General features: G+C 45.1%; 1 protein-coding gene across 1 annotated transcript in view; it reads left to right on the forward strand.

Annotated features, from left to right (window-relative positions):
• Positions 1-22,297, forward strand: part of LOC106613120 (chloride channel protein 2) — a 204,303-nt gene that overhangs the window by 145,585 nt on the left and 36,421 nt on the right. Inside the window, exons 13-15 of the mRNA XM_045724704.2 lie at positions 5,025-5,094; positions 5,319-5,429; positions 6,199-6,412. Coding sequence (XP_045580660.2) covers positions 5,025-5,094; positions 5,319-5,429; positions 6,199-6,412 — 395 coding nt within the window. The remainder of the gene's footprint in view (positions 1-5,024; positions 5,095-5,318; positions 5,430-6,198; positions 6,413-22,297) is intronic.

Here is a 22,297-nt window from a genome sequence, read left to right on the forward strand (position 1 = left end):
TCCTTTCATTTATATATATAGCTCTGGAAAAAATTAAAAGACCATTGCAAATTATCAGTATCTCTGCTTTTTACTATTTATAGGTACAGTTGAAGTCGGACGTTTACATACACCTTAGCCAAATACATTTAAACTCAGTTTTTCACAATTCCTGACATTTAATTCCAGTAACAATTCCCTGTCTTAGGTCAGTTAGGATCACCACTTTATTTTAAGAATGTGAAATGTCAGAATAATAGTAGAGAGAATGATTTATTTCAGCTTTTATTTCTTTCATCACATTCCCAGTGGGTCAGAAGTTTAAATACACTCAATTAGTATTTGGTAGCATTGCCTTAAATTGTTGAACTTGGGTCAAACATTTCGGGTAGCCTTCCACAAGCTTCCCACAATAAGTTGGGTGAATTTTGGCCCATTCCTCCTGACAGAGCTGGTGTAACTGAGTCAGGTTTGTAGGCCTCCTTGCTCGCACATGCTTTTTCAGTTCTGCCCACAAATTTTCTATGGGATTGAGGTCAAGGCGTTGTGATGGCCACTCCAATACCTTGACTTTGTTATCCTTAAGCCATTTTGCCACAACTTTGGAAGTATGCTTGGGGTCATTGTCCATTTGGAAGACCCATTTGCGACCAAGCTTTAACTTCCTGACTGATCTTTGAGATGTTGCTTCAATATATCCACATAATTGTCCGCCTCATGATGCCATATATTTTGTAAAGTGCACCAGACCCTCCTGCAGCAAAGCACTCCCACAACATGATGCTGCCACCCCCGTGCTTCGCGGTTGGAATGGTGTTCTTCGGCTTGCAACCATCCCCCTTTTTCCTCCAAACGTAACGATGGTCATTATGGCCAAACAGTTCTATTTTTGTTTCATCAGACCAGAGGACATTTCTCCAAAAGTACGATCTTTGTCCCCATGTGCAGTTGCAAACCGTAGTCTGGCTTTTTTATGGCCGTTTTGGAGCAGTGTCTTTTTCATTGCTGAACAGCCTTTCAGGTTATGTTGATATAGGCCTCGTTTTTACTGTGGATATAGATACTTTTGTACCTGTTTCCTTCAGCATCTTCACAAGGTCCTTTTCTGTTGCTCTGGGATTGATTTGCACTTTTTAATGCAAATAAATTAAGTTCATATTCATTTTTAAACAACACAATACTAATGTTTTAACCTCTATGGGCAAGGCGGGACGAATTCGTCCCACCTACGTAACAGCCACCTGAATTCAGTGGTGCGATTTTTGAATCGTTTGAAATACTATTACTTCAATTTCTCAAACATATGACTACTTTACAGCTATTTAAAGACAAGACTCTCCTTAATCTAACCACACTGTCCGATTTCAAAAAGGCTTTACAACGAAAGCAAAACATTAGATTATGTCAGGAGAGTGCCCAGCCAGAAATAATCAGACACCCATTTTTCAAGCTAGCATATAATGTCACAAAAACCCAAACCACAGCTAAATGCAGCACTAACCTTTTATGATCTTCATCAGATGACACACCTAGGACATTATGTTATACAATACATGCATGTCTGTTCAATCAAGTTCATATTTATATCAAAAAACTGCTTTTTACATTAGCATGTGACGTTCAGAAAAAGCATACCCCCCGCAAACTTCCGGGGAATTTACTAACAGTTTGCTAAATTACTCACGATAAACGTTCACAAAAAGCATAACAATTATTTTAAGAATTATAGATACATTACTCCTCTATGCACTCGATATGTCCGATTTTAAAATAGCTTTTCGGATGAAGCACATTTTGCAATATTCTAAGTACATAGCCCAGCCATCACGGCTAGCTATTTAGACACCCGGCAAGATTAGCCTTCACCAAAATCCTATTTCCTATAAGAAAAATGTTCTTACCTTTCCTGTTCTTCGTCAGAATGCACTCCCAGGACTTCTACTTCAATAACAAATGTAGGTTTGGTCCCAAATAATCCATCGTTATATCCAAATATCCTCTGTTTTGTTCGTGCGTTCTAGACACTATACGAATGGTAAATAACGGTCGCACGCATGGCGCTTGGCGTGACAAAAAATGTCTAAATATTCCATTACCGTACTTCGAAGCATGTCAACCGCTGTTTAAAACCAATTTTTATGCCATTTATCTCGTAGAAAAGCGATAATATTCCGACCGGGAATCTGCAATAAGCTAAACAGCCGAATGAAATTTCTCCACGGGGGCGAATCGTGCACGCGCCTCATTCAATGGTCCTCTGATCGGCCACTTGGATAAGGCGATAATCTGTTTCAGCCAGAGGCTGCCTCGTCATCGTTCAGGTTTTTCCCGGGTTCTGAGAGCCTATTGGAGCCCTGGGAATTGTCACGTTACAGCTAAGATCCTTACTCTTCAATAAACAGATGCAAGACGCACGACTCCTTGTCAGACAGGCCACTTCCTGCATGAAACCTTGTCAGGTTTTTGCCTGCCATAGGAGTTCTGTTATACTCACAGACACCATTCAAACAGTTTTAGAAACTTTAGGGTGTTTTCTATCCAAACCTGAACAATAATATGCATATTCTAGCTTCTGAGTTGGTGTAGGAGACAGTTAAAAATGGGCACATATTTTTTCCAAAATTCTCAATACTGCCCCCTAGCCCAAACAGGTTTTAACTTAGGAAGAGTTCAGAAATCAATATTTGGTGGAATAACCCTGATTTTTCAATCACAGCTTTTTTGCGTCTTGGCATGCTCTCCACCAGTCTTTCACATTGGTGTTGGGTGACTTTAGGCCAGTCCTGGCGCAAAAATTCAAGCAGCTCAGCTTTGTTTGATGGCTTGTGACCATCCGTCTTCCTCTTGATCACATTCCAGAGGTTTTCAATGGGGTTTAGGTCTGGAGATTGGCCTGGCCATGACAGGGTCTTGATCTGGTGGTCCTCCATTCACACCTTGATTGACCTGGCTGTGTGGCATGGAGCATTGTCCTGCTGGAAAATCCAATCCTCAGAGTTGGGTAACATTATCAGAGCAGAAGGAAGCAAGTTTTCTTCCAGGACAACCTTATACGTGGCTTGATTCATGCGTCCTTCACAAAGACAAATCTGCCTGATTCCAGCCCCAGATCATCACCGATCCTCCACCAAATTTCACAGTGGATGCGAGACCTGAAGAGGCCTACAAGCCACAGTGTCTCGCACCCACTGTGAAATTTGATGGAGGATCGGTGGAAATACTATGAAATAACACATATGGAATCATGTAGTAACTTAAAAAAGTGTTCAACAAATCAAAATCTATTTTATATTTGAGGTTCTTCAAAGTAGCCACCCATCAAGGCAAAAGGTGGCTTACTTTGAAGAATCTCAAATATAAAATATATTTTGATTTGTTGAACACTTTTTTAAGTTACTACATGATTTGATATGTGTTATTTCAAAGTTTTTTTGTCTTCACTATTATTCTACAATGTAGAAAATAGGCAAAGTAAAGAAAAACACTTGAATGAGTAGGTGTGTCCAAACTTTTGACTGGTACTGTATATAATTAACATCATAATAGTAATTAGGTCAGGCTATTACGTGTGTGTGTGTCATGCGTGTCGTGTAAAATGGCAGCCCGCCACTCACATTCTTCTCTGCCATGCTCCATTTTCGATCAATGACTCCTGGCGTGTGTATTTGTGCCATGACACATATACGCGTGTGACGCAGTAATCCCAATGACATTCACAGGTGTTTGTATGACGCAGTAATCCTCAGTAGCATTCACAGGTGTGTGTGAATGACGCAGTAATCCCCAGTGTGTGTGTGTGTGTGTGTGTGTGTGTGTGTGTGTGTGTGTGTGTGTGTGTGTGTGTGTGTGTGTGTGTGTGTGTGTGTGTGTGTGAGAGAGAAAGCAGCGTAGGGTGTGGAGTTACTGACAAAGATCCATTAGATCACACTGACAGCTGGGCTTAGTTACTGCTAACTAGAGAGAGAGGGAGGGAGAAAGAGGGAGAGAAATAAAGAAGGAAAGATGGGACGGGGGAAATGGAGAAGGAGAGAGGGAGATTAGTGTAATTAAGAGGTCTATTTAAAGCTCTCTTCGGCTTGTGTGAAAGTTTTGGAGGGGTGTTTGCATGTGTGGGTTTGTGACTATTGGAAAGGTGTGCGTGTTGCTAGTTTGACATGCAGTGTATTTGTACAGTGTGTGTGTGTGTCACTGGTGACTTGGCTTGGTCAGTATCCAGTTTTCATACAGTTATACCGTTCCTCTGCCATACCGGTATTTATGGTATTACCGGCATAGCACACAATGGGACGCAAAAACACAAAAAACCCATTGGGCGTCTATTACCAGAATGCTAACAAAATTAGCACAAGTAATAGCAAAATCACATCGACGCTATTAGCAAAATGCTAACGACCGAAAACCAACAAACTAATTGCAAAGACAGGCAAATACAAGGGTAACTTCATCACCTTGTATGTGCCACACCACAGAGACTCGCTGATACATATAGAACGCTACCGCTTTCTCCCTTTGTGCTATTTACAAACAAACATGTGAATGGCTCAATTGTTCTGGAGAGCTATGATAAGCTTCATAATGTGACAGGTGAAATGAAGAACCCAATCTGCTTTATCTCCCAACGTATTACACAAGTAGCTACAAATATTCAAATTTATTGAAAAACTTAAAAGAAAAACCATCCTGTGGCTTTTTCCATATTATACGGTATTTGGCCGAGCCTTGCACCAGTAACATTCTCCTCTAATTACCCGTCTCTTTCGTCATCGGCAGCGGCTGCATCCTCCAATCAGCTTGCTCTGCTCATTACCCATCAAATTAAGTCAGTGTGAGACAGTTCAATCACACCCCGATGGGGATCTGTGTTTGCCAGTTCACGTCTGGGAAGAGATGAGCCTATCACAATGGAGTATTTTCTGTCATAGTACAGAATAAAAGACAATACTGATCAGAAGTCAGAGCAGCTGAGTTAAATGGAGGATTGTCTTGTAGGCTGACTGAAATGCCACACTGTTCCCTCTGACTCTGTGCCTGTGTGTCTGTCTCAGTTCTGGATGTCTGCTCTGGCTACCACCATCCCTGTGCCCTGTGGAGCCTTCATGCCTGTCTTCGTCATTGGTAAGAGGTGTGTGAATGTGTGTGTTTCAACAATAATGTTAACCCTGTGGATATGCTATTCAGTCTTGTGAGTGTCTGTGTAACATTATGTTACTCTCTCATTAACAATGTGTGTGTTTCAACAATAATGTTAACCCTGTGGATATGCTATTCAGTCTTGTGAGTGTCTGTGTAACATTATGTTACTCTCTCATTAACAATGTGTGTGTGTTTGTGTGTTCTAGGGGCAGCGTTTGGCCGTCTGGTCGGGGAGAGCATGGCTGCCTGGTTCCCTGATGGCATCCACTCTGATGGCACCATCTACCCCATAGTGCCAGGAGGGTACGCCGTTGTGGGTGAGTTACTGCAGAAACTAGACACAACTAGACACCATTGTTGTAACTATTAGGACGTAAAAAGCCAGATTCAATAAGGCGCTGCTAGACACAGTAGTAATATGAAGCCATTCTAGTCAGACAAAAACACGTCTGTCCCCTTTGGCAAGATGTCTCTTAATGCTATTGTTATGAGGGATATTGCTGTTAGCATTGTTGTTGACTGTTGTGCTGATTATGCTGTTGTTCAGTGTTGGGGTTGATGTCATCTGTGTTTGTGTCTAATGGGTGCTGATGTTGTTCACTCACCTTTAACTCAGCTTTCACTTTCTCTCTCTCTCTCTCTCTCTCTCTCTCTCTCTCTCTCTCTCTGATGAGCCTTCTTTCATCTCAGCATGGCTAGATTTACCTTCTTTCTCTCGCTCCCTCCATCCTAATGAAGTTAAGAATACTCAACCTTCTCTCTCCACTCCTCCTTCTTCTCTCATTCTTTCCATTCATCTCTTTTTATTTATTCAATAACAGTTCAAAAATATTGAACAAGTTTAAAAAGATTTTACTTTTTCATCTTTGTGAGGTACTGTCATCTCACCATCCCTCCCTCCTCACTTTGTTGCTCCAGTATTATTGATGAATAATCAGTATAGAGTTGAGGTGAAGAGAAGTATGATTACAATGATATTGCTTTTACTACTTTAGTCATGTCAAGGACAGTAACCTCAACCTTCATCTGTACCCATTCCCTCCTCTCCTTTCCTCTCCCCTTTCTTCTTTCCTTCTCTCCTCCCAGGTGCGGCGGCCCTGTCTGGAGCGGTGACCCACACGGTATCGACGGCGGTCATTGTGTTTGAGCTGACGGGTCAGATCAGCCACATCCTGCCGGTGATGATAGCGGTGATACTGGCCAACGCCGTGGCCCAGTCCCTCCAGCCCTCGCTATATGACTCCATCATCAGGATCAAGAAACTACCTTACCTCCCTGAGCTGGGCTGGGGTCACCACGAGTACGTAGGACTACACATCTATCTATCCCCATCTTTCTCTGCTCTATATTTTTACTTCTATTTATACCCCTTTCTTTCTACTTCTATTTATACCCCTTTGTTTCTGTCTTTTTCTCATTCTCTTTAAATCTCTCTTGGGTCCTCTTGCTGGGTTGTGGACTAGTGAGGAGACTAGTGGTGCCTCTTGCTGGGTTGGGAACTAGTGAGGGGGCTAGTGGTGCCTCTTGCTGGGTTGTGGACTAGTGAGGGGACTAGTGAGTCCTCTTGCTGGGTTGGGGACTAGTGAGGGGACTAGGGGTTTCTCTTGCTGGGTTGGGGACTAGTGAGGGGACTAGTGGTTTCTCTTGCTGGGTTGGGGACTAGTGAGGGGACTAGTGGTTTCTCTTGCTGGGTTGGGGACTAGTGAGGGGACTAGCGAGTCCTCTTGCTGGGTTGGGGACTAGTGAGTCCTCTTGCTGGGTTGGGGACTAGTGAGGGGACTGGTGAGGGGACTAGTGAGTCCTCTTGCTGGGTTGTGGACTAGTGAGGGGACTAGTGGTTCCTCTTGCTGGGTTGGGGACTAGTGAGGAGACTAGTGGTTCCTCTTGCTGGGTTGGGGACTAGTGAGGGGACTAGTGAGTCCTCTTGCTGGGTTGGGGACTGGTGAGGGGACTAGTGAGTCCTCTTGCTGGGTTGGGGACTGGTGAGGGGACTAGTGAGTCCTCTTGCTGGGTTGGGGACTAGTGAGGGGACTAGTGAGGGGACTAGTAGTTTCTCTTGCGTGGGTCCTCTTGCTGGGTTGGGGACTAGTGGGTCCTCTTGCTGGGTTGGGGACTAGTGAGGAGACTAGTGGGTCCTCTTGCTGGGTTGTGGACTAGTGAGGGGACTAGTGGGTCCTCTTGCTGGGTTGGGGACTAGTGAGGTGACTAGGGGTTCCTCTTGCTGGGTTGTGGACTAGTGAGGGGACTAGTGAGTCCTCTTGCTGGGTTGGGGACTAGTGAGGGGGCTAGTGGTTCCTCTTGCTGGGTTGGGGACTAGTGAGGGGACTAGTGGGTCCTCTTGCTGGGTTGGGGACTAGTGAGGAGACTAGTGGGTCCTCTTGCTGGGTTGGGGACTAGTGAGGGGACTAGTGGTTTATCTTGCTGGGTTGGGGACTAGTGAGGGGACTAGCGAGTCCTCTTGCTGGGTTGTGGACTAGTGAGGGGACTAGTGGGTCCTCTTGCTGGGTTGGAGACTAGTGGTTCCTCTTGCTGGGTTGGGGACTAGTGAGGGGCCGAGTGAGTCCTCTTGCTGGGTTGAGGACTGGTGAGGGGACTAGTGAGTCCTCTTGCTGGGTTGGGGACTAGTGAGGGGACTAGTGAGGGGACTAGTAGTTTATCTTGCGTGGGTCCTCTTGCTGGGTTGGGGACTAGTGGGTTCTCTTGCTGGGTTGGGGACTAGTGAGGAAACTAGTGGGTCCTCTTGCTGGGTTGGGGACTAGTGAGGTGACTAGGGGTTCCTCTTGCTGGGTTGGGGACTAGTGAGGAGACTAGTGGGTCCTCTTGCTGGGTTGGGGACTAGTGAGGTGACTAGGGGTTCCTCTTGCTGGGTTGGGGACTAGTGAGGTGACTAGGGGTTCCTCTTGCTGGGTTGGGGACTAGTGGGTCCTCTTGCTGGGTTGGGGACTAGTGAGGAGACTAGTGGGTCCTCTTGCTGGGTTGGGGACTAGTGAGGAGACTAGTGGGTCCTCTTGCTGGGTTGGGGACTAGTGAGGGGACTAGTGGGTCCTCTTGCTGGGTTGGGGACTAGTGAGGAGACTAGTGGGTCCTCTTGCTGGGTTGGGGACTAGTGAGGTGACTAGGGGTTCCTCTTGCTGGGTTGGGGACTAGTGAGGGGACTAGTGGGTCCTCTTGCTGGGTTGGGGACTAGTGAGGAGACTAGTGGGTCCTCTTGCTGGGTTGGGGACTAGTGAGGGGGCTAATGGGTCCTCTTGCTGGGTTGGGGACTAGTGAGGTGACTAGGGGTTCCTCTTGCTGGGTTGGGGACTAGTGAGGTGACTAGTGGGTCCTCTTGCTGGGTTGGGGACTAGTGAGGTGACTAGCGGTTCCTCTTGCTGGGTTGGGGACTAGTGAGGAGACTAGTGGGTCCTCTTGCTGGGTTGGGGACTAGTGAGGTGACTAGTGGTTTCTCTTGCTGGGTTGGGGACTAGTGAGGGGGCTAGTGGATCCTCTTGCTGGGTTGGGGACTAGTGAGGGGACTAGTGAGGGGCTAGTGAGTCCTCTTGCTGGGTTGGGGACTAGTGGGTCCTCTTACTGGTTTGGGGACAAGTGAGGGGACTAGTGAGTCCTCTTGCTGGGTTGGGGACTAGTGAGGGGACTAGTGAGAGACTAGTGGTTCCTCTTGCTGGGTTGGGGACTGGTGAGGGGACTAGTGAGTCCTCTTGCTGGGTTGGGGACTAGTGATTGGACTAGTGAGGGGACTAGTGGTGCCTCTTGCTGGGTTGGGGACTAGTGAGTCCTCTTGCTGGGTTGGGGACTAGTGAGGGGACTAGGCTCTTGCTGGGTTGGGGACTAGTGAGGGGACTAGTGGGTCCTCTTGCTGGGTTGGGGACTAGTGATTGGACTAGTGAGGGGACTAGTGGTGCCTCTTGCTGGGTTGGGGACTAGTGAGTCCTCTTGCTGGGTTGGGGACTAGTGAGGGGACTAGGCTCTTGCTGGGTTGGGGACTAGTGAGGGGACTAGGCTCTTGCTGGGTTGGGGACTAGTGAGGGGACTAGCGAGTCCTCTTGCTGGGTTGTGGACTAGTGAGGGGACTAGTGGTTCCTCTTGCTGGGTTGGGGACTAGTGAGGGGACTAGTGAGTCCTCTTTCTGGGTTGGGGACTGGTGAGGGGACTAGTGAGTCCTCTTGCTGGGTTGGGGACTAGTGAGGGGACTAGTGAGGGGACTAGTGAGGGGACTAGTGGTTCATCTTGCTGGGTTGGGGACTAGTGAGTCCTCTTGCTGGGTTTGGGGACTAGTGAGGGGACTGGTGAGTCCTCTTGCTGGGTTGGGGACTAGTGAGGGGACTAGTGAGTCCTCTTGCTGGGTTGGGGACTAGTGAGGAGACTAGTGAGTCCTCTTGCTGGGTTGGGGACTAGTGAGGGGACTAGTGAGGGGACTAGTGAGGGGACTAGTGGTTCATCTTGCTGGGTTGGGGACTAGTGAGTCCTCTTGCTGGGTTGGGGACTAGTGAGGGGACTGGTGAGTCCTCTTGCTGGGTTGGGGACTAGTGAGGGGACTAGTGAGTCCTCTTGCTGGGTTGGGGACTAGTGAGGGGACTAGTGAGTCCTCTTGCTGGGTTGGGGACTAGTGAGGAGACTAGTGAGTCCTCTTGCTGGGTTGGGGACTAGTGAGGGGACTAGGGGTTTCTCTTACTGGGTTGGGGACTAGTGAGGGGACTAGTGGTTTCTCTTGCTGGGTTGGGGACTAGTGAGGGGACTAGCGAGTCCTCTTGCTGGGTTGTGGACTAGTGAGGGGACTAGTGGGTCCTCTTGCTGGGTTGGGGACTAGTGAGGAGACTAGTGGTTCCTCTTGCTGGGTTGGGGACTAGTGAGGGGACTAGTGAACCCTCTTGCTGGGTTGAGGACTGGTGAGGGGACTAGTGAGTCCTCTTGCTGGGTTGGGGACTAGTGAGGGGACTAGTGAGGGGACTAGTAGTTTCTCTTGCGTGGGTCCTCTTGCTGGGTTGGGGACTAGTGGGTCCTCTTGCTGGGTTGGGGACTAGTGAGATGACTAGGGGTTCCTCTTGCTGGGTTGGGGACTAGTGAGGAGACTAGTGGGTCCTCTTGCTGGGTTGGGGACTAGTGAGGTGACTAGGGGTTCCTCTTGCTGGGTTGGGGACTAGTGAGGTGACTAGGGGTTCCTCTTGCTGGGTTGGGGACTAGTGAGGTGACTAGTGGGTCCTCTTGCTGGGTTGGGGACTAGTGAGGGGACTAGTGAGTCCTCTTGCTGGGTTGGGGACTAGTGAGGGGGCTAGTGGGTCCTCTTGCTGGGTTGGGGACTAGTGAGGTGACTAGGGGTTCCTCTTGCTGGGTTGGGGACTAGTGAGGGGGCTAGTGGGTCCTCTTGCTGGGTTGGGGACTAGTGAGGTGACTAGGGGTTCCTCTTGCTGGGTTGGGGACTAGTGAGGAGACTAGTGGGTCCTCTTGCTGGGTTGGGGACTAGTGAGGTGACTAGGGGTTCCTCTTGCTGGGTTGGGGACTAGTGAGGGGGCTAGTGGGTCCTCTTGCTGGGTTGGGGACTAGTGAGGGGACTAGTGAGTCCTCTTGCTGGGTTGGGACTAGTGAGGTGACTAGGGGTTCCTCTTGCTGGGTTGGGGACTAGTGAGGAGACTAGTGGGTCCTCTTGCTGGGTTGGGACTAGTGAGGTGACTAGGGGTTCCTCTTGCTGGGTTGGGGACTAGTGAGGGGACTAGTGGGTCCTCTTGCTGGGTTGGGGACTATTGAAGGGTGGAGTGAGGGAACTAGCGGGTCCTCTTGCTGGGTTGGGGATTAGTGGGGTACATCTTGCTGTGTTTTGGGACTGCTGAAGGGATTAGTGAAGGGACTTGGTGTTCCTCTTGCCGTTTTGGGACTAGTGTAGGGGTGAATAAGTGGACTAGTGGTCCCTCTTGTTGTAGTATCTCTCACTCAGTGGTTTCTTTTGCTGAGTTGGGGACTAGTGGAGGGAATAGTGGTTTATTTTGCTGGGTTGGGGACTAGTGAAGGGAATAGTGGTTTATTTTGCTGGTTTTGGGACTAGTGGGTCATCTTCCTGGGTTGGGGACTAGTGAGGTGACTAGTGGTGCTTCTTGCTGTGTTTGGCACAACTGAAGGGACTAGTGAGGGGACAAGTTGGGTTGGTACCACTTGATGGGTTGGTTCTTCTTGTGCCCTCTGTCTCTTTATCTCTCTCTCTCTCTTCCCTCTTGCTGTCCTTCATACCACCCACTAATCTTTGATTTCATCAATGGGGGCAGAGCGTATCAGGACTGTGTGTGTGTGTGTGTCATTAGACATCATGTGAGCTGAGTGTAGGTCGTATTTTTTTAGTTGTGCTGTTAGATAATTTCTCATTTAAATGTATATTACACAGAGTTACAATGTGTAGTTACACAATGTGCAGCAGTGTACACACTGACGGCAGTTGACACAAACACGGCCGCGTAGACCAGTATTCTCAAAGTTGTGAGAATGCCCTGTGTCGTGTCTTTGGCTACGCCGGATTAAGTGATATGACATGCTATTCTATAAAATCCTTTATCTGTAATTAATATTACCTGATTAAGCTAATCATGTAAATGTAATTAACTAGAAAGTCGGGGCACCACGAAAGAGTGTTTATAGAGCTGTTATCTTCTGAATAAACTCTTAAAGACCTAGTAATATTTTCCATCAATAGCAGTCAATATTAATCGTCACCTTATTTCAGTCTCATATGAAAGTTGTAAATTCTTGGTTATCTTCATGAACCCTGGCTAACAAGTTGAATCAGCAATACAAAATTGGGTTTAATTATTTATTTACTAAATACCTAACTAATCACACAGAATTACATATACACAGAATGGATCATACATTGATTACTAATTATGTCCTACAAGAAACGTCCCTGGGGGACGGAACCTGCATGACGGCTGGTTACACAAAGAGCTTTGGGCTTGAATGAAAGCGCAGGAGGACTGAAGAACAAAGGGAGAAGCTATGCTATCGTAAATACAGAATATTATGCATTCTAATTAACCGCCCATTTGGAAAAGGAAAATGCAATAAATATTTATTCTGAGCTGCGCTTCGGTAGGTTGGTCGTAGATGCTGGCCGTGTTGCCCAAAAGAGATCTTCCTTGTCCCTTTAAGAGTGTCTCTGGTGGTAAACTGAATACTTGGCAGTGTCGAGTTGTTTGTCAGAAGAGATCCTTTCTCCGTCCTTTCCTAGCCCACGTTTACAGCGGCAGCTGCTAACTCAACAGCTAGGAGGTATCACTTCTGTAGTGAATAAGAGTTCAAAGTTCATACCATTCGCAACCAAAGCTCACGCTGAGGTTGGCTTAGTTCTGTAGTTGACATGTTTGTCCTTTTAACATGGAACCGTCGTCCTCACGTCCTCGGAACAGCTTATTATCTGAATCCTTCTGACATCGGACCGTCGCCCTAATGTACCCGGAACAGCAAGTTATTCGCACCTTTTAACGCAGAAGCTGCAGGCCTTGCGTACTCGGAACAGCTTATTATCTGAGTCCTGTTAACGTGAAGCTGCAGGCCTCGCTTACTCAGAACAGCTTATTATCTGAGTCCTGTTAACGTGAGGCTGCAGGCCTCGCTTACTCGGAACAGCTTATTATCTGAGTCCTGTTAACGTGAGACTGCAGGCCTCGCGTACTCGGAACAGCTTATTATCTGAGTCCTGTTAACGTGAGGCTGCAGGCCTCGCTTACTCGGAACAGCTTATTATCTGAGTCCTGTTAACGTGAGGCTGCAGGCCTCGCGTACTCGGAACAGCTTATTATCTGAGTCCTGTTAACGTGAGGCTGCAGGCCTCGCTTACTCGGAACAGCTTATTATCTGAGTCCTGTTAACGTGAGGCTGCAGGCCTCGCGTACTCGGAACAGCTTATTATCTGAGTCCTGTTAACGTGAGGCTGCAGGCCTCGCGTACTCGGAACAGCTTATTATCTGAGTCCTGTTAACGTGAGGCTGCAGGCCTCGCGTACTCGGAACAGCTTATTATCTGAGTCCTGTTAACGTGAGGCTGCAGGCCTCGCGTACTCGGAACAGCTTATTATCTGAGTCCTGTTAACGTGAGGCTGCAGGCCTCGCGTACTCGGAACAGCTTATTATCTGAGTCCTGTTAACGTGAGGCTGCAGGCCTCGCTTACTCAGAACAGAAAGTTATAGTTTCGTAAAGGGCTATATATAGGAGGGGAGAGAAGGGCGTGTTTCATAGTTTATAACCAATGTCTCTTCACATGGGTGGGACACTGATTGAGCAGAGCTCTAACCTTATGAAAACCCAATTCTCTCATTTGGAAGCTAAAATTGCATTTAATCTCTTCACAAATAGTGTCATATTTAAACATTTAAATTGCACAACAATTCCATGTGAATCTGATAACTATAATATGTAGACTTTCCACAATACAGTTTACGTCATTCTATCATTAATAAGAATGTCTGATGACAACCGAACTGACATCATATTCATTAAGTACCAACGCATATTTTCAACTGGTTCTATTACCGAAATATGGTTATTTTCCCCCCACCCTTTGATGTTCCCCAACTCTCTATGATTAACAAAGGCTTTTCAAGAGTCCTTCAGTAGAGTCAAGAGAGGAAAGGGAGAAAGGTATAATAAACCTTACCCACAGGCCAACTTCATGACACCTGTCACCTCTCCTGTTCATCTATCATTAATGGCCTGTTAGAGTACGGCTGACAATCATTATAACCTGAAATACTGAAGCAATGTATCTGTTCTGTTTCTGTTAACTAATGACTAGCCACCCACACTCTAATGACCACATCTCTTAAGCCTCGTTTCCATTGGTACATTGAAGTCAACCCGGGTTGGGCTTTCCTTGGTGGGCTAGCTTGAATTGGGTTTCCACTGCCTACAGAAATGTAGGCAGAGTTGAGTTAATGCCAAAGAGCTCCATTTTGGTCTCATCTGACCACAATACACTCACCCAGTTGTCCTCTGAATCATTCAGATGTTCATTGGCAAACTTCAGACAGGCATGTATATGTGCTTTCTTGAGCAGGGGGACCTTGCAGGCGCTGCAGGATTTCAGTCCTTCACGGCATAGTGTGTTACCAATTGTTTTCTTGGTGACTATGGTCACAGCTGCCTTGAGATCATTGACAAGATCCTCCCATGTAGTTTTGGGCTGATTCCTCAACTTTCTCATGATCATTGCAACTCCACGAGGTGAGATCTTGCATGGAGCCACAGGCCGAGGGATATTGACAGTTCTTTTGTGTTTCTTCCATTTGTGAATAATTGCACCAACTGTTGTCACCTTCTCACCAAGCTGCTTGGCGATGGTCTTGTAGCCCATTCCAGCCTTGTGTAGGTCTACAATCTTGTCCCTGACATCCTTGGAGAGTTCTTTGGTCTTGGCCATGGTGGATAGTTTGGAATCTGATTGATTGATTGCTTCTGTGGACAGGTGTTGTTTATACAGGTAACAAGCTAAGATTAGGAGCACTCCCTTTAAGAGTGTGCTCCTAATCTCAGCTCGTTACCTGTATAAAAGACACCTGGGAACCATAAATCTTTCTGATTGAGAGGGGGTCAAATACTTATTTCCCTCATTAAAATGCAAATCATTTTATAACATTTTTGACATGCATTTTTCTGGATTTTTTTGTTGTTATTCTGTCTCTCACAGTTCAAATAAACCTACCATTAAAATTATAGACTGATCATTTCTTTGTCAGTGGGCAAACGTACAAAATCAGCAGGGGATCAAATATTTTTTTCCCTCACTGTATATGATGGCAGCACATCTGTGGAAACAAAACTGCTTGATTTTGTTGAATTGAATGGAGAAACAGCAGAGGAAATTGCAGCTGAGGTCCTGGTGGTCATCCAAAAATGTAACCTGGAAAACATTCTCTGTCGACAACAAATACCAACGTCGGAGGACTGAATAGGCTGGGGAGAGTCAATGTCCATACCAAAGTTAAAAATGCTCTGCAGTGGGAGGTGATTGGCTTAGGTTGTCCTGCCCACATCATTCATAACACGCCCAGTACAGCTTGGGATATGATGTTGAGTACCTGCTCACAAAGATATTTGGATATGTTCATATTTTCACCGTCAGAGTAGAAAGACTGAAGGGCATTTGTGAGTTTGTTGGCCAGGAGTACCATAACATTTTAGGACACAGCAATGTTCGCTGGATGTCCATGCTCCCTGCTCTAGAAAGAGTGCTGAAAATGTATGTGCCATTGAAATCCTTTTTTATTTCTGAAGACAAATGCCCTGTTGTCCTGTGAACAATGTTCGAAGATCCACTGACTGAACTTTGGCTGGCCTTTGTCCATGGAAACCTGACCGTATTCAGTGACACGATCAAGATGCTTGGAGGCCAGGACCGCTGTGCTGTGGAGTCCGCTGCAATTCTGAGAAACGTTGAGGCAAAATTGACTGCAAGACGTGATGACAACTTCATTCCAGTTTTGGTCAGAGGACTTCTAAAAGAGCTAGAGGAAAATGGAGCCATGTCTAAAGAGAGCTTTCTCAAAACATCCCTATCATTCTTCACTATGGCTGTGAACTACTTGCAAGCATGGGGAAAGCACACAGATAATCTAAAAGATTTACATTGTCTCCTTTTTAAAAAGGCTGCATGAAGAGACCCAGAAGGCAGCAGGCACACTGCAGGAAAAAGGCCCCAATGTGACCATCAATGAGGATGCATTTTGTGATGAGGTTACAGGCCTGCAAGAGTTCCTAAAGGGGGGATCGCTTGAAGAATGGAAAACATCTGAGACGCTGCTTAGTCAGAGATGGAGCACGGTGGTTAGCCACTTCAAAGAGAATGACATCCCACACACTAACCTGGCTAGATTAGAGTCTGTTGTCATGTGCTTACCTGGAGGTAATGCACCAGTCGAGAGAGTGTTCTCCCAAATGAATGATCTATGGACAGCAGCAAGAAATAGGTTCACTGTTCTTACCATCAAGGCCATGCTTATTGTGAAGACAAACTTCAACCTCCCCTGGCAGGAGTTCATGGGGAAGCTGGCCAAAGACAGAGCAATCCTGAAGAAAATACATTCTTCTGAGAAATATACAGATTAGGTTGGTGTAAGTATATTATGTAGTTACCAATCTCATCATTATCTTATTTCTTTATTATGTAAAGTATTTCACATATACTATTGTGTATTTTTTTTTCAATTTTGCTCATGTTCTCTTCTGCTCTTATTCTACCAGGACCACTGAATGGCTGTTCAGATCGGACAGTTCTGTCTTGTCTGTAGTGTTTCTGTAACATAGTTGTTTTCTCTGTCTATCACAGTGTGCCTGTTAGACTAAATACATGAAACCGGAATTGTCCACTTTTTTATTTCATAGATAATAACATTGGATATTTTAATTATATATTGACCGCCAAACTGGAAATGTCCCCGTTTTCATTTCAGAAATCTGGTCACCTTACTGTATATGCACTTTGTGACACCTGCTGATGTAAAAAGGGCTTTATACATCAATTTGATTGATTTGGTAGCAAACATTCGAGGGCTGACTGTTCTCATAAGTTTGTGTAGTGCAAAAATGAATGGATCCAGCTATGGTGGTAATTCTTGTCATGTCTGACTACTGCAGTACTGCTTATCCATGTGCTAGCTAACAGCAACAAGCCCAGAGGAGCTAGCTGGTGGTTGCATAGTAACGGCGTCACCAGCCCAAATTTTAATCGAGCTGGCACCAGTTGTTAAAATGGTCTGAGCCGGCCCGGGTTTCCCCAGACCCAGCTTGAATTTCAGAATCACATTCAAACCAACTCAAATTTGGCCCTACTTTTAAGTGCCAGTGGAAATGGGGCATTAGTCTGAACACTGGAAAACTCTACCTGGGAGAGAGGTGTTTTTACAAAACCTAAAACCATTCTGTGGTTTTATAAAACAATGGTCAAAATGTGTGTGTGCTGTTGCTGGTGGAGGGCTAAAGAGCAGGAAATGGGTGTAATGATACATAAGGCTTCTCTCCCTCTCTGTCTCTGTCTCTGGCACTCAGAGACAGAGACAGAGGCAGGGAGTAGGCAGGGAGTAGGATGAAAGAGTGCAGGAAGTGTGGCCCCCAAGCTGTTTGTGTTCCTATTAATTCTGGTACCCATCCCACCTCCCCCACAAACAGCCATAAGAATGCTTGTGTAATGCTGGGGAAACATACATATTCACAAACACACACATTGAGAAAAGCAACGCTTCATGTTGGGGCATGAATCCCCTTTTAACAAATCCATCTCCAGAGTGGTATTTCATTTCCAGCTACATAAATATATGAGAGAGAAACTAGAAATTGACCACAACTAAGCCCAAAAAGAGATTGTATTTGATTAATTTCATGAATTCCTTGTAAGTTATTTTTTGACCAAAAATGAAAATCCTACAAAAATCTATTTTTTTTGTGCTAATAGATTTGGGGGGCCCAAAACAATAACTTGTGGGATGGTTTTAGTCCGCGATACGCCTGTTGCCGACCCCTGGTTTAAAGCTACAGAAGGGGTTATTGTATTGGTGTACAGAAACAGGGCAGAACAGGTATATGGGTTTTAGATCTTATAGAGGGTTGGCCTGCGTCTGGGTTGGTACAGGCGGGACTTTGCAGCGGAAACTAGTGCTGCTGTCGTGTTGGAGGTTGGCACGCTCAGCCTGTCTGGCAGGAAGGAAGGAAGGAAGGAAGAAAACCTGTCTAGGGTACAGTTTGGCCGGGGTAGAACCACAAATATGCTGAGGCAGGACCTTCTCTCACTCAGTCACCTCCTATACAGTACGACTATAACGGATGCAATCTCACCTCTGTAGCTATAAGTCCAGGACTGACTAGGATGTAGTTCCAAAGTTACATCTGAAAGGACTGAGGAAGAGATAGGGGGGAGTGAGGCCTAAGAGGTTTTATAAATAAGCATCAACCAGTGGGTATACAGAGATGACCGGTTTACAGAGGAGTATAGAGTGCAGTGATGTGTCCTAAAAGGAGCATTGGTGGCAAATCTGATGGCTGAATGGTAAAGAACATCTAGCCTCTCAAGAGCACCCTTACCTGCTGATCTATAAATTACGTCTCCATAATCTTGCATGGGTAGGATGGTCATCTGATTCAAGGTTAGTTTGGCAGCTGGGGTGAAAGAGGAGCGATTACGATAGAGGAAACCAAGTCTATATTTAACCTTAGAATGCAGCTTTGATATGTGCTGAGAGAAGGACAGTGCACCGTCTAGCCATACTCCCAAGTACTTGTATGAGGTGACTAACTCAAGCTCTAAATCCTCAAAGGTAGTAATCACACCGGTAGGGAGAGGGGCATTCTTCTTACCAAACCACATGACCTTCGTTTTGGAGGTGTTCAGAACAAGGTTAAAGGCAGAGAAAGCTTGTTTGACACTAAGAAAGCTTTGTTGTAGAGCGTTTAACACAAAATCCGGGGAGGCCCCAGCTGAGTATTAGACTGTATCATCTGCATATACACTATTCAGACCCCATGACTTCTTCCACATTTTGTTACGTTACAGCCTTATTCTAAAATGGATTCAAAAAACGTATTTACATAAGTATTCAGACCCATTGCTATGAGACTCGAAACTGAGCTCAAGTGCATCCTGTTTCCATTGATCATCCTTGATATTTCTACAACTTGATTAGAGTCCACCTGTGGTAAATTCAATATATTCTATATAAGGTCCCACAGTTGACAGTGCATGTCAGAGTAAAAACCAAGCCATGATGTCGAAAAAATTGTCCGTAGTGCTCCGAGACAAGATTGTGTCGAGGTACAGATCTGGGAAAAGGGTACGAAAAAAATCTCTGCAGCATTGAAGGTTCCCAAGAACACTCCATCATTCTTAAATGGAAGAAGTTTAGAACCACCAAGACTCTTAGAGCTGACCGCCCGGGGAGAAGGGCCTTGGTCAGGAAGGTGACCAAGAACCCAATGGTCACTCTGGCATCTAAAGGACTCTGACCATGAGAAACAAGATTCTCTGGTCTGATGAAACCAAGATTGAACTCTTTGGCCTGAATGCCAAGTGTCACATCTGGAGGATACTTGGCACAATCCCTACGGTGAATCATGGTGGTGGTAGCATCATGCTGTGGGGATGATTTTCAGAGGCAGGACTGGGAGACTAGTCAGGATCGAGGGAAATATGAACGGAGCAAAGTACAGAGAGATCCTTGATAAAACCTACTCCAGAATGCTCAAGGCCTCAGACTGGGACAAAGGTTCACATTCCAACAGGACAACGACCCTAAGCACACAGCCAAGAAAATGCTGGAGTGGCTTCTGGACAAGTCTCTGAATGTCCTTGAGTGGCCCAGCCAGAGCCCGGACAGGAACCTGATCTAACATCTCTGGAGAGACCTGAAAATAGCTGTGCAGCAACGCTCCCCGTCCAACCTGACCGAACTAGAGAGGATCTGCAGAGAAGAATGGGAGAAATACAGATGTGCCAACCTTGTAGCGTCCTACCCAAGAAGACTCAAGGCTGTAATCACTACCAAGGGCGCTTTAACTTCTCTAGGGTATGTGGGACGGTAGCGTCCCACCTCGCCAACAGCCAGTGAAATAGCAAAGCGCCAAATTCAAAACAACAAAAATCTCATAATTCAAATTTCTCACACATACAAGTATTATACACCATTTTAAAGATAATCTTCTTGTTAATCCAACCACACTGTCCGATTTCAAAAAGGCTTAATGGCGAAAGCATAGCATTAGATTATGTTAGGACAGCACCTAGACAAGAAAAACCACACAGCCATTTTCCAAGCAAGGAGAGGAGTCACAAAAACCAGAAATACAGCTAAAATGAATCACTAACCTTTGATGATCTTCATCAAATGGCACTCATAGGACTTCATGTTACACAATACATGTATGTTTTGCTCGATAAAGTTCATATTTATATCCAAAAACCCCATTTTACATTGGCGTGTAATGTTCAGAAATGTTTTGCCTCCCAAAACTTCCGGTGAATGAGCACATCAATTTACAGAAATACTCATCATAAACGTTGATAAAATATACAACTATTATTCAAAGAATTATAGATACACTTCTCCTTAATGCAACCGCTGTGTCAGATTTCAAAGAAGCTTTACAGCGAAAGCACACTTTGCAATAATCTGAGTACAGCGCTCAGTCAGAAAACCAAACCCGCCGTTTTGTGGAGTCAACAAAACTCAGAAATAGCATTATAAATATTCACTTACCTTTGATGATCTTCATCGGAATGCACTCCCAGGAATCCCAGTTCCACAATAAATGTTCATTTGTTTCGATAAAGTCCATATTTATGTCCAAATACCTCCTTTTTGTTCGCGCATTCAGTCGAGTCACCCAAATGCACTGTGCTCGCGCAGTGTTCAGACGAAAAGTCAAGAAAGTTATATTACAGTTCGTAGAGACATGTCAAACGATGTATATAATCAATCTTTAGGATGTTTTTATCATAACTCTTCCATAATATTCCAACCGAACGATTCCTTTGTCTTCAAAAAGGAAAAGGAACACAGCTAACTCTCACGGGAGCGCGCGCCACTGAGCTCATGCCATTTTCTCAGTCATCTGATTCCAGGACCTCTTATTCTCTCCCCCATTCACAGTAGAAGTATGAAACGACCTTCTAAAGACTGTTGACATCTAGTGGAAGCCTTAGAACGTGCAAAATTACCCCACAGACACTGTATATTGGATAGGGAATCACTTGAAAAACTACAAACCTCAGATTTCCACACTTCCTGGTTGGATTTTTTTCTCAGGTTTTTGCCTGCCATATGAGTTATGTTATACTCACAGACATCATTCAAATAGTTTTAGAAACTTCAGAGTGTTTTCTATCTAAATCTGCAAATAATATGCATATCCTACCTTCTGGGCCTGAGTAGCAGGCAGTTTACTACGGGCACGCTTTACATCCGGACGTCAAAATACTGCCCCCTACCCAAGAGAGGTTAACCTCTATGGGCTAGGTGGGACGCAAGCGTCCCACCCGTGGTGCACTCCATCAACAGCAGGTGCATTTCAAGAGCGGCAAATTTGAATCCAAATAAATGTCAAAATTCAAATTTTTCAAACATACAACTATTTTACACCCTTTGAAAGATAAACATCTCCTTAATCTAACCACGTTTTACGATTTCAAAAAGGTTTTACGGCGAAAGCATAAATTTAGAGTATGTTAGGACAGTACATTTACAAGAGTTGTGTGTAATGTTTTGTCAATTCAAAGACAGGGTCACCAAAACCATAAAACCAGCTAAAATGATGCACTAACCTTTTACAATCTCCATCAGATGACACTCCTAGGACATTATGTTAGACAATGCATGCATTTTTAGTTCTATCAAGTTCATATTTATATCCAAAAACAGCGTTTTACTATGGCATTGATGTTGAGGAAATCGTTTCCCTCCAATAACCGGCAGTCAAGTCAGTACCACAAATTAAATAATTAAAATTAGAAAACATTGGTAAAATATTATATTGTCATTTAAAGAATTATAGATTTACATCTCTTGAACGCAATCAACTTGCCAGATTTAAAAATAACCTTACTGGGAAATCACACTTTGCAATAATCTGAGCACTGCGCCCAGAAAAATACGCGTTGCGATACAGACTAGACGTCATGTTGGGGAGATCTAAAATCGAAAATACTATGTAAATAATCCATTACCTTTGATTCTCTTCATCAGATGTCACTTCCAGGTATCACAGGTCCATAACGAATGTAGTTTTGTTCAAAAAAGCTCATCATTTATGTCCAAAAATCTCCGTCTTGTTAGCACATGATCTAAGCCAGCCGGACTTCTCGTCATGAACGAGGGGAAAAAATATATTTACGTTCGTTCAAACATGTCAAACGTTGTATAGCATAAATCATTAGGGCCTTTTTTAACCAGAACATGAATAATATTCAAGGTGGACGAATGCATTCTCTTTTATAACATATTGGAACGAGGGTACCCAACATGAACTCGCGCGCCAGGTGTCTAATGGGCCATCATCGTTCCATGGCTCTTGTTCGGTCAGATCTCCCTCCAGAAGACTCAAAACACTTTGTAAAGGCTGGTGACATCTAGTGGAAGCAATAGGAAGTGCCAAAATATTCCTCAGCCCCTGTGTTTTTCAATGGCATAGGTTTAAAGGTAATACAACACATCAGGTATCCACTTCC

Source organism: Salmo salar, chromosome 09 (assembly GCF_965601325.2).
Source record: "Salmo salar chromosome 09, fSalSal1, whole genome shotgun sequence".
NCBI lineage: Eukaryota > Metazoa > Chordata > Actinopteri > Salmoniformes > Salmonidae > Salmo > Salmo salar.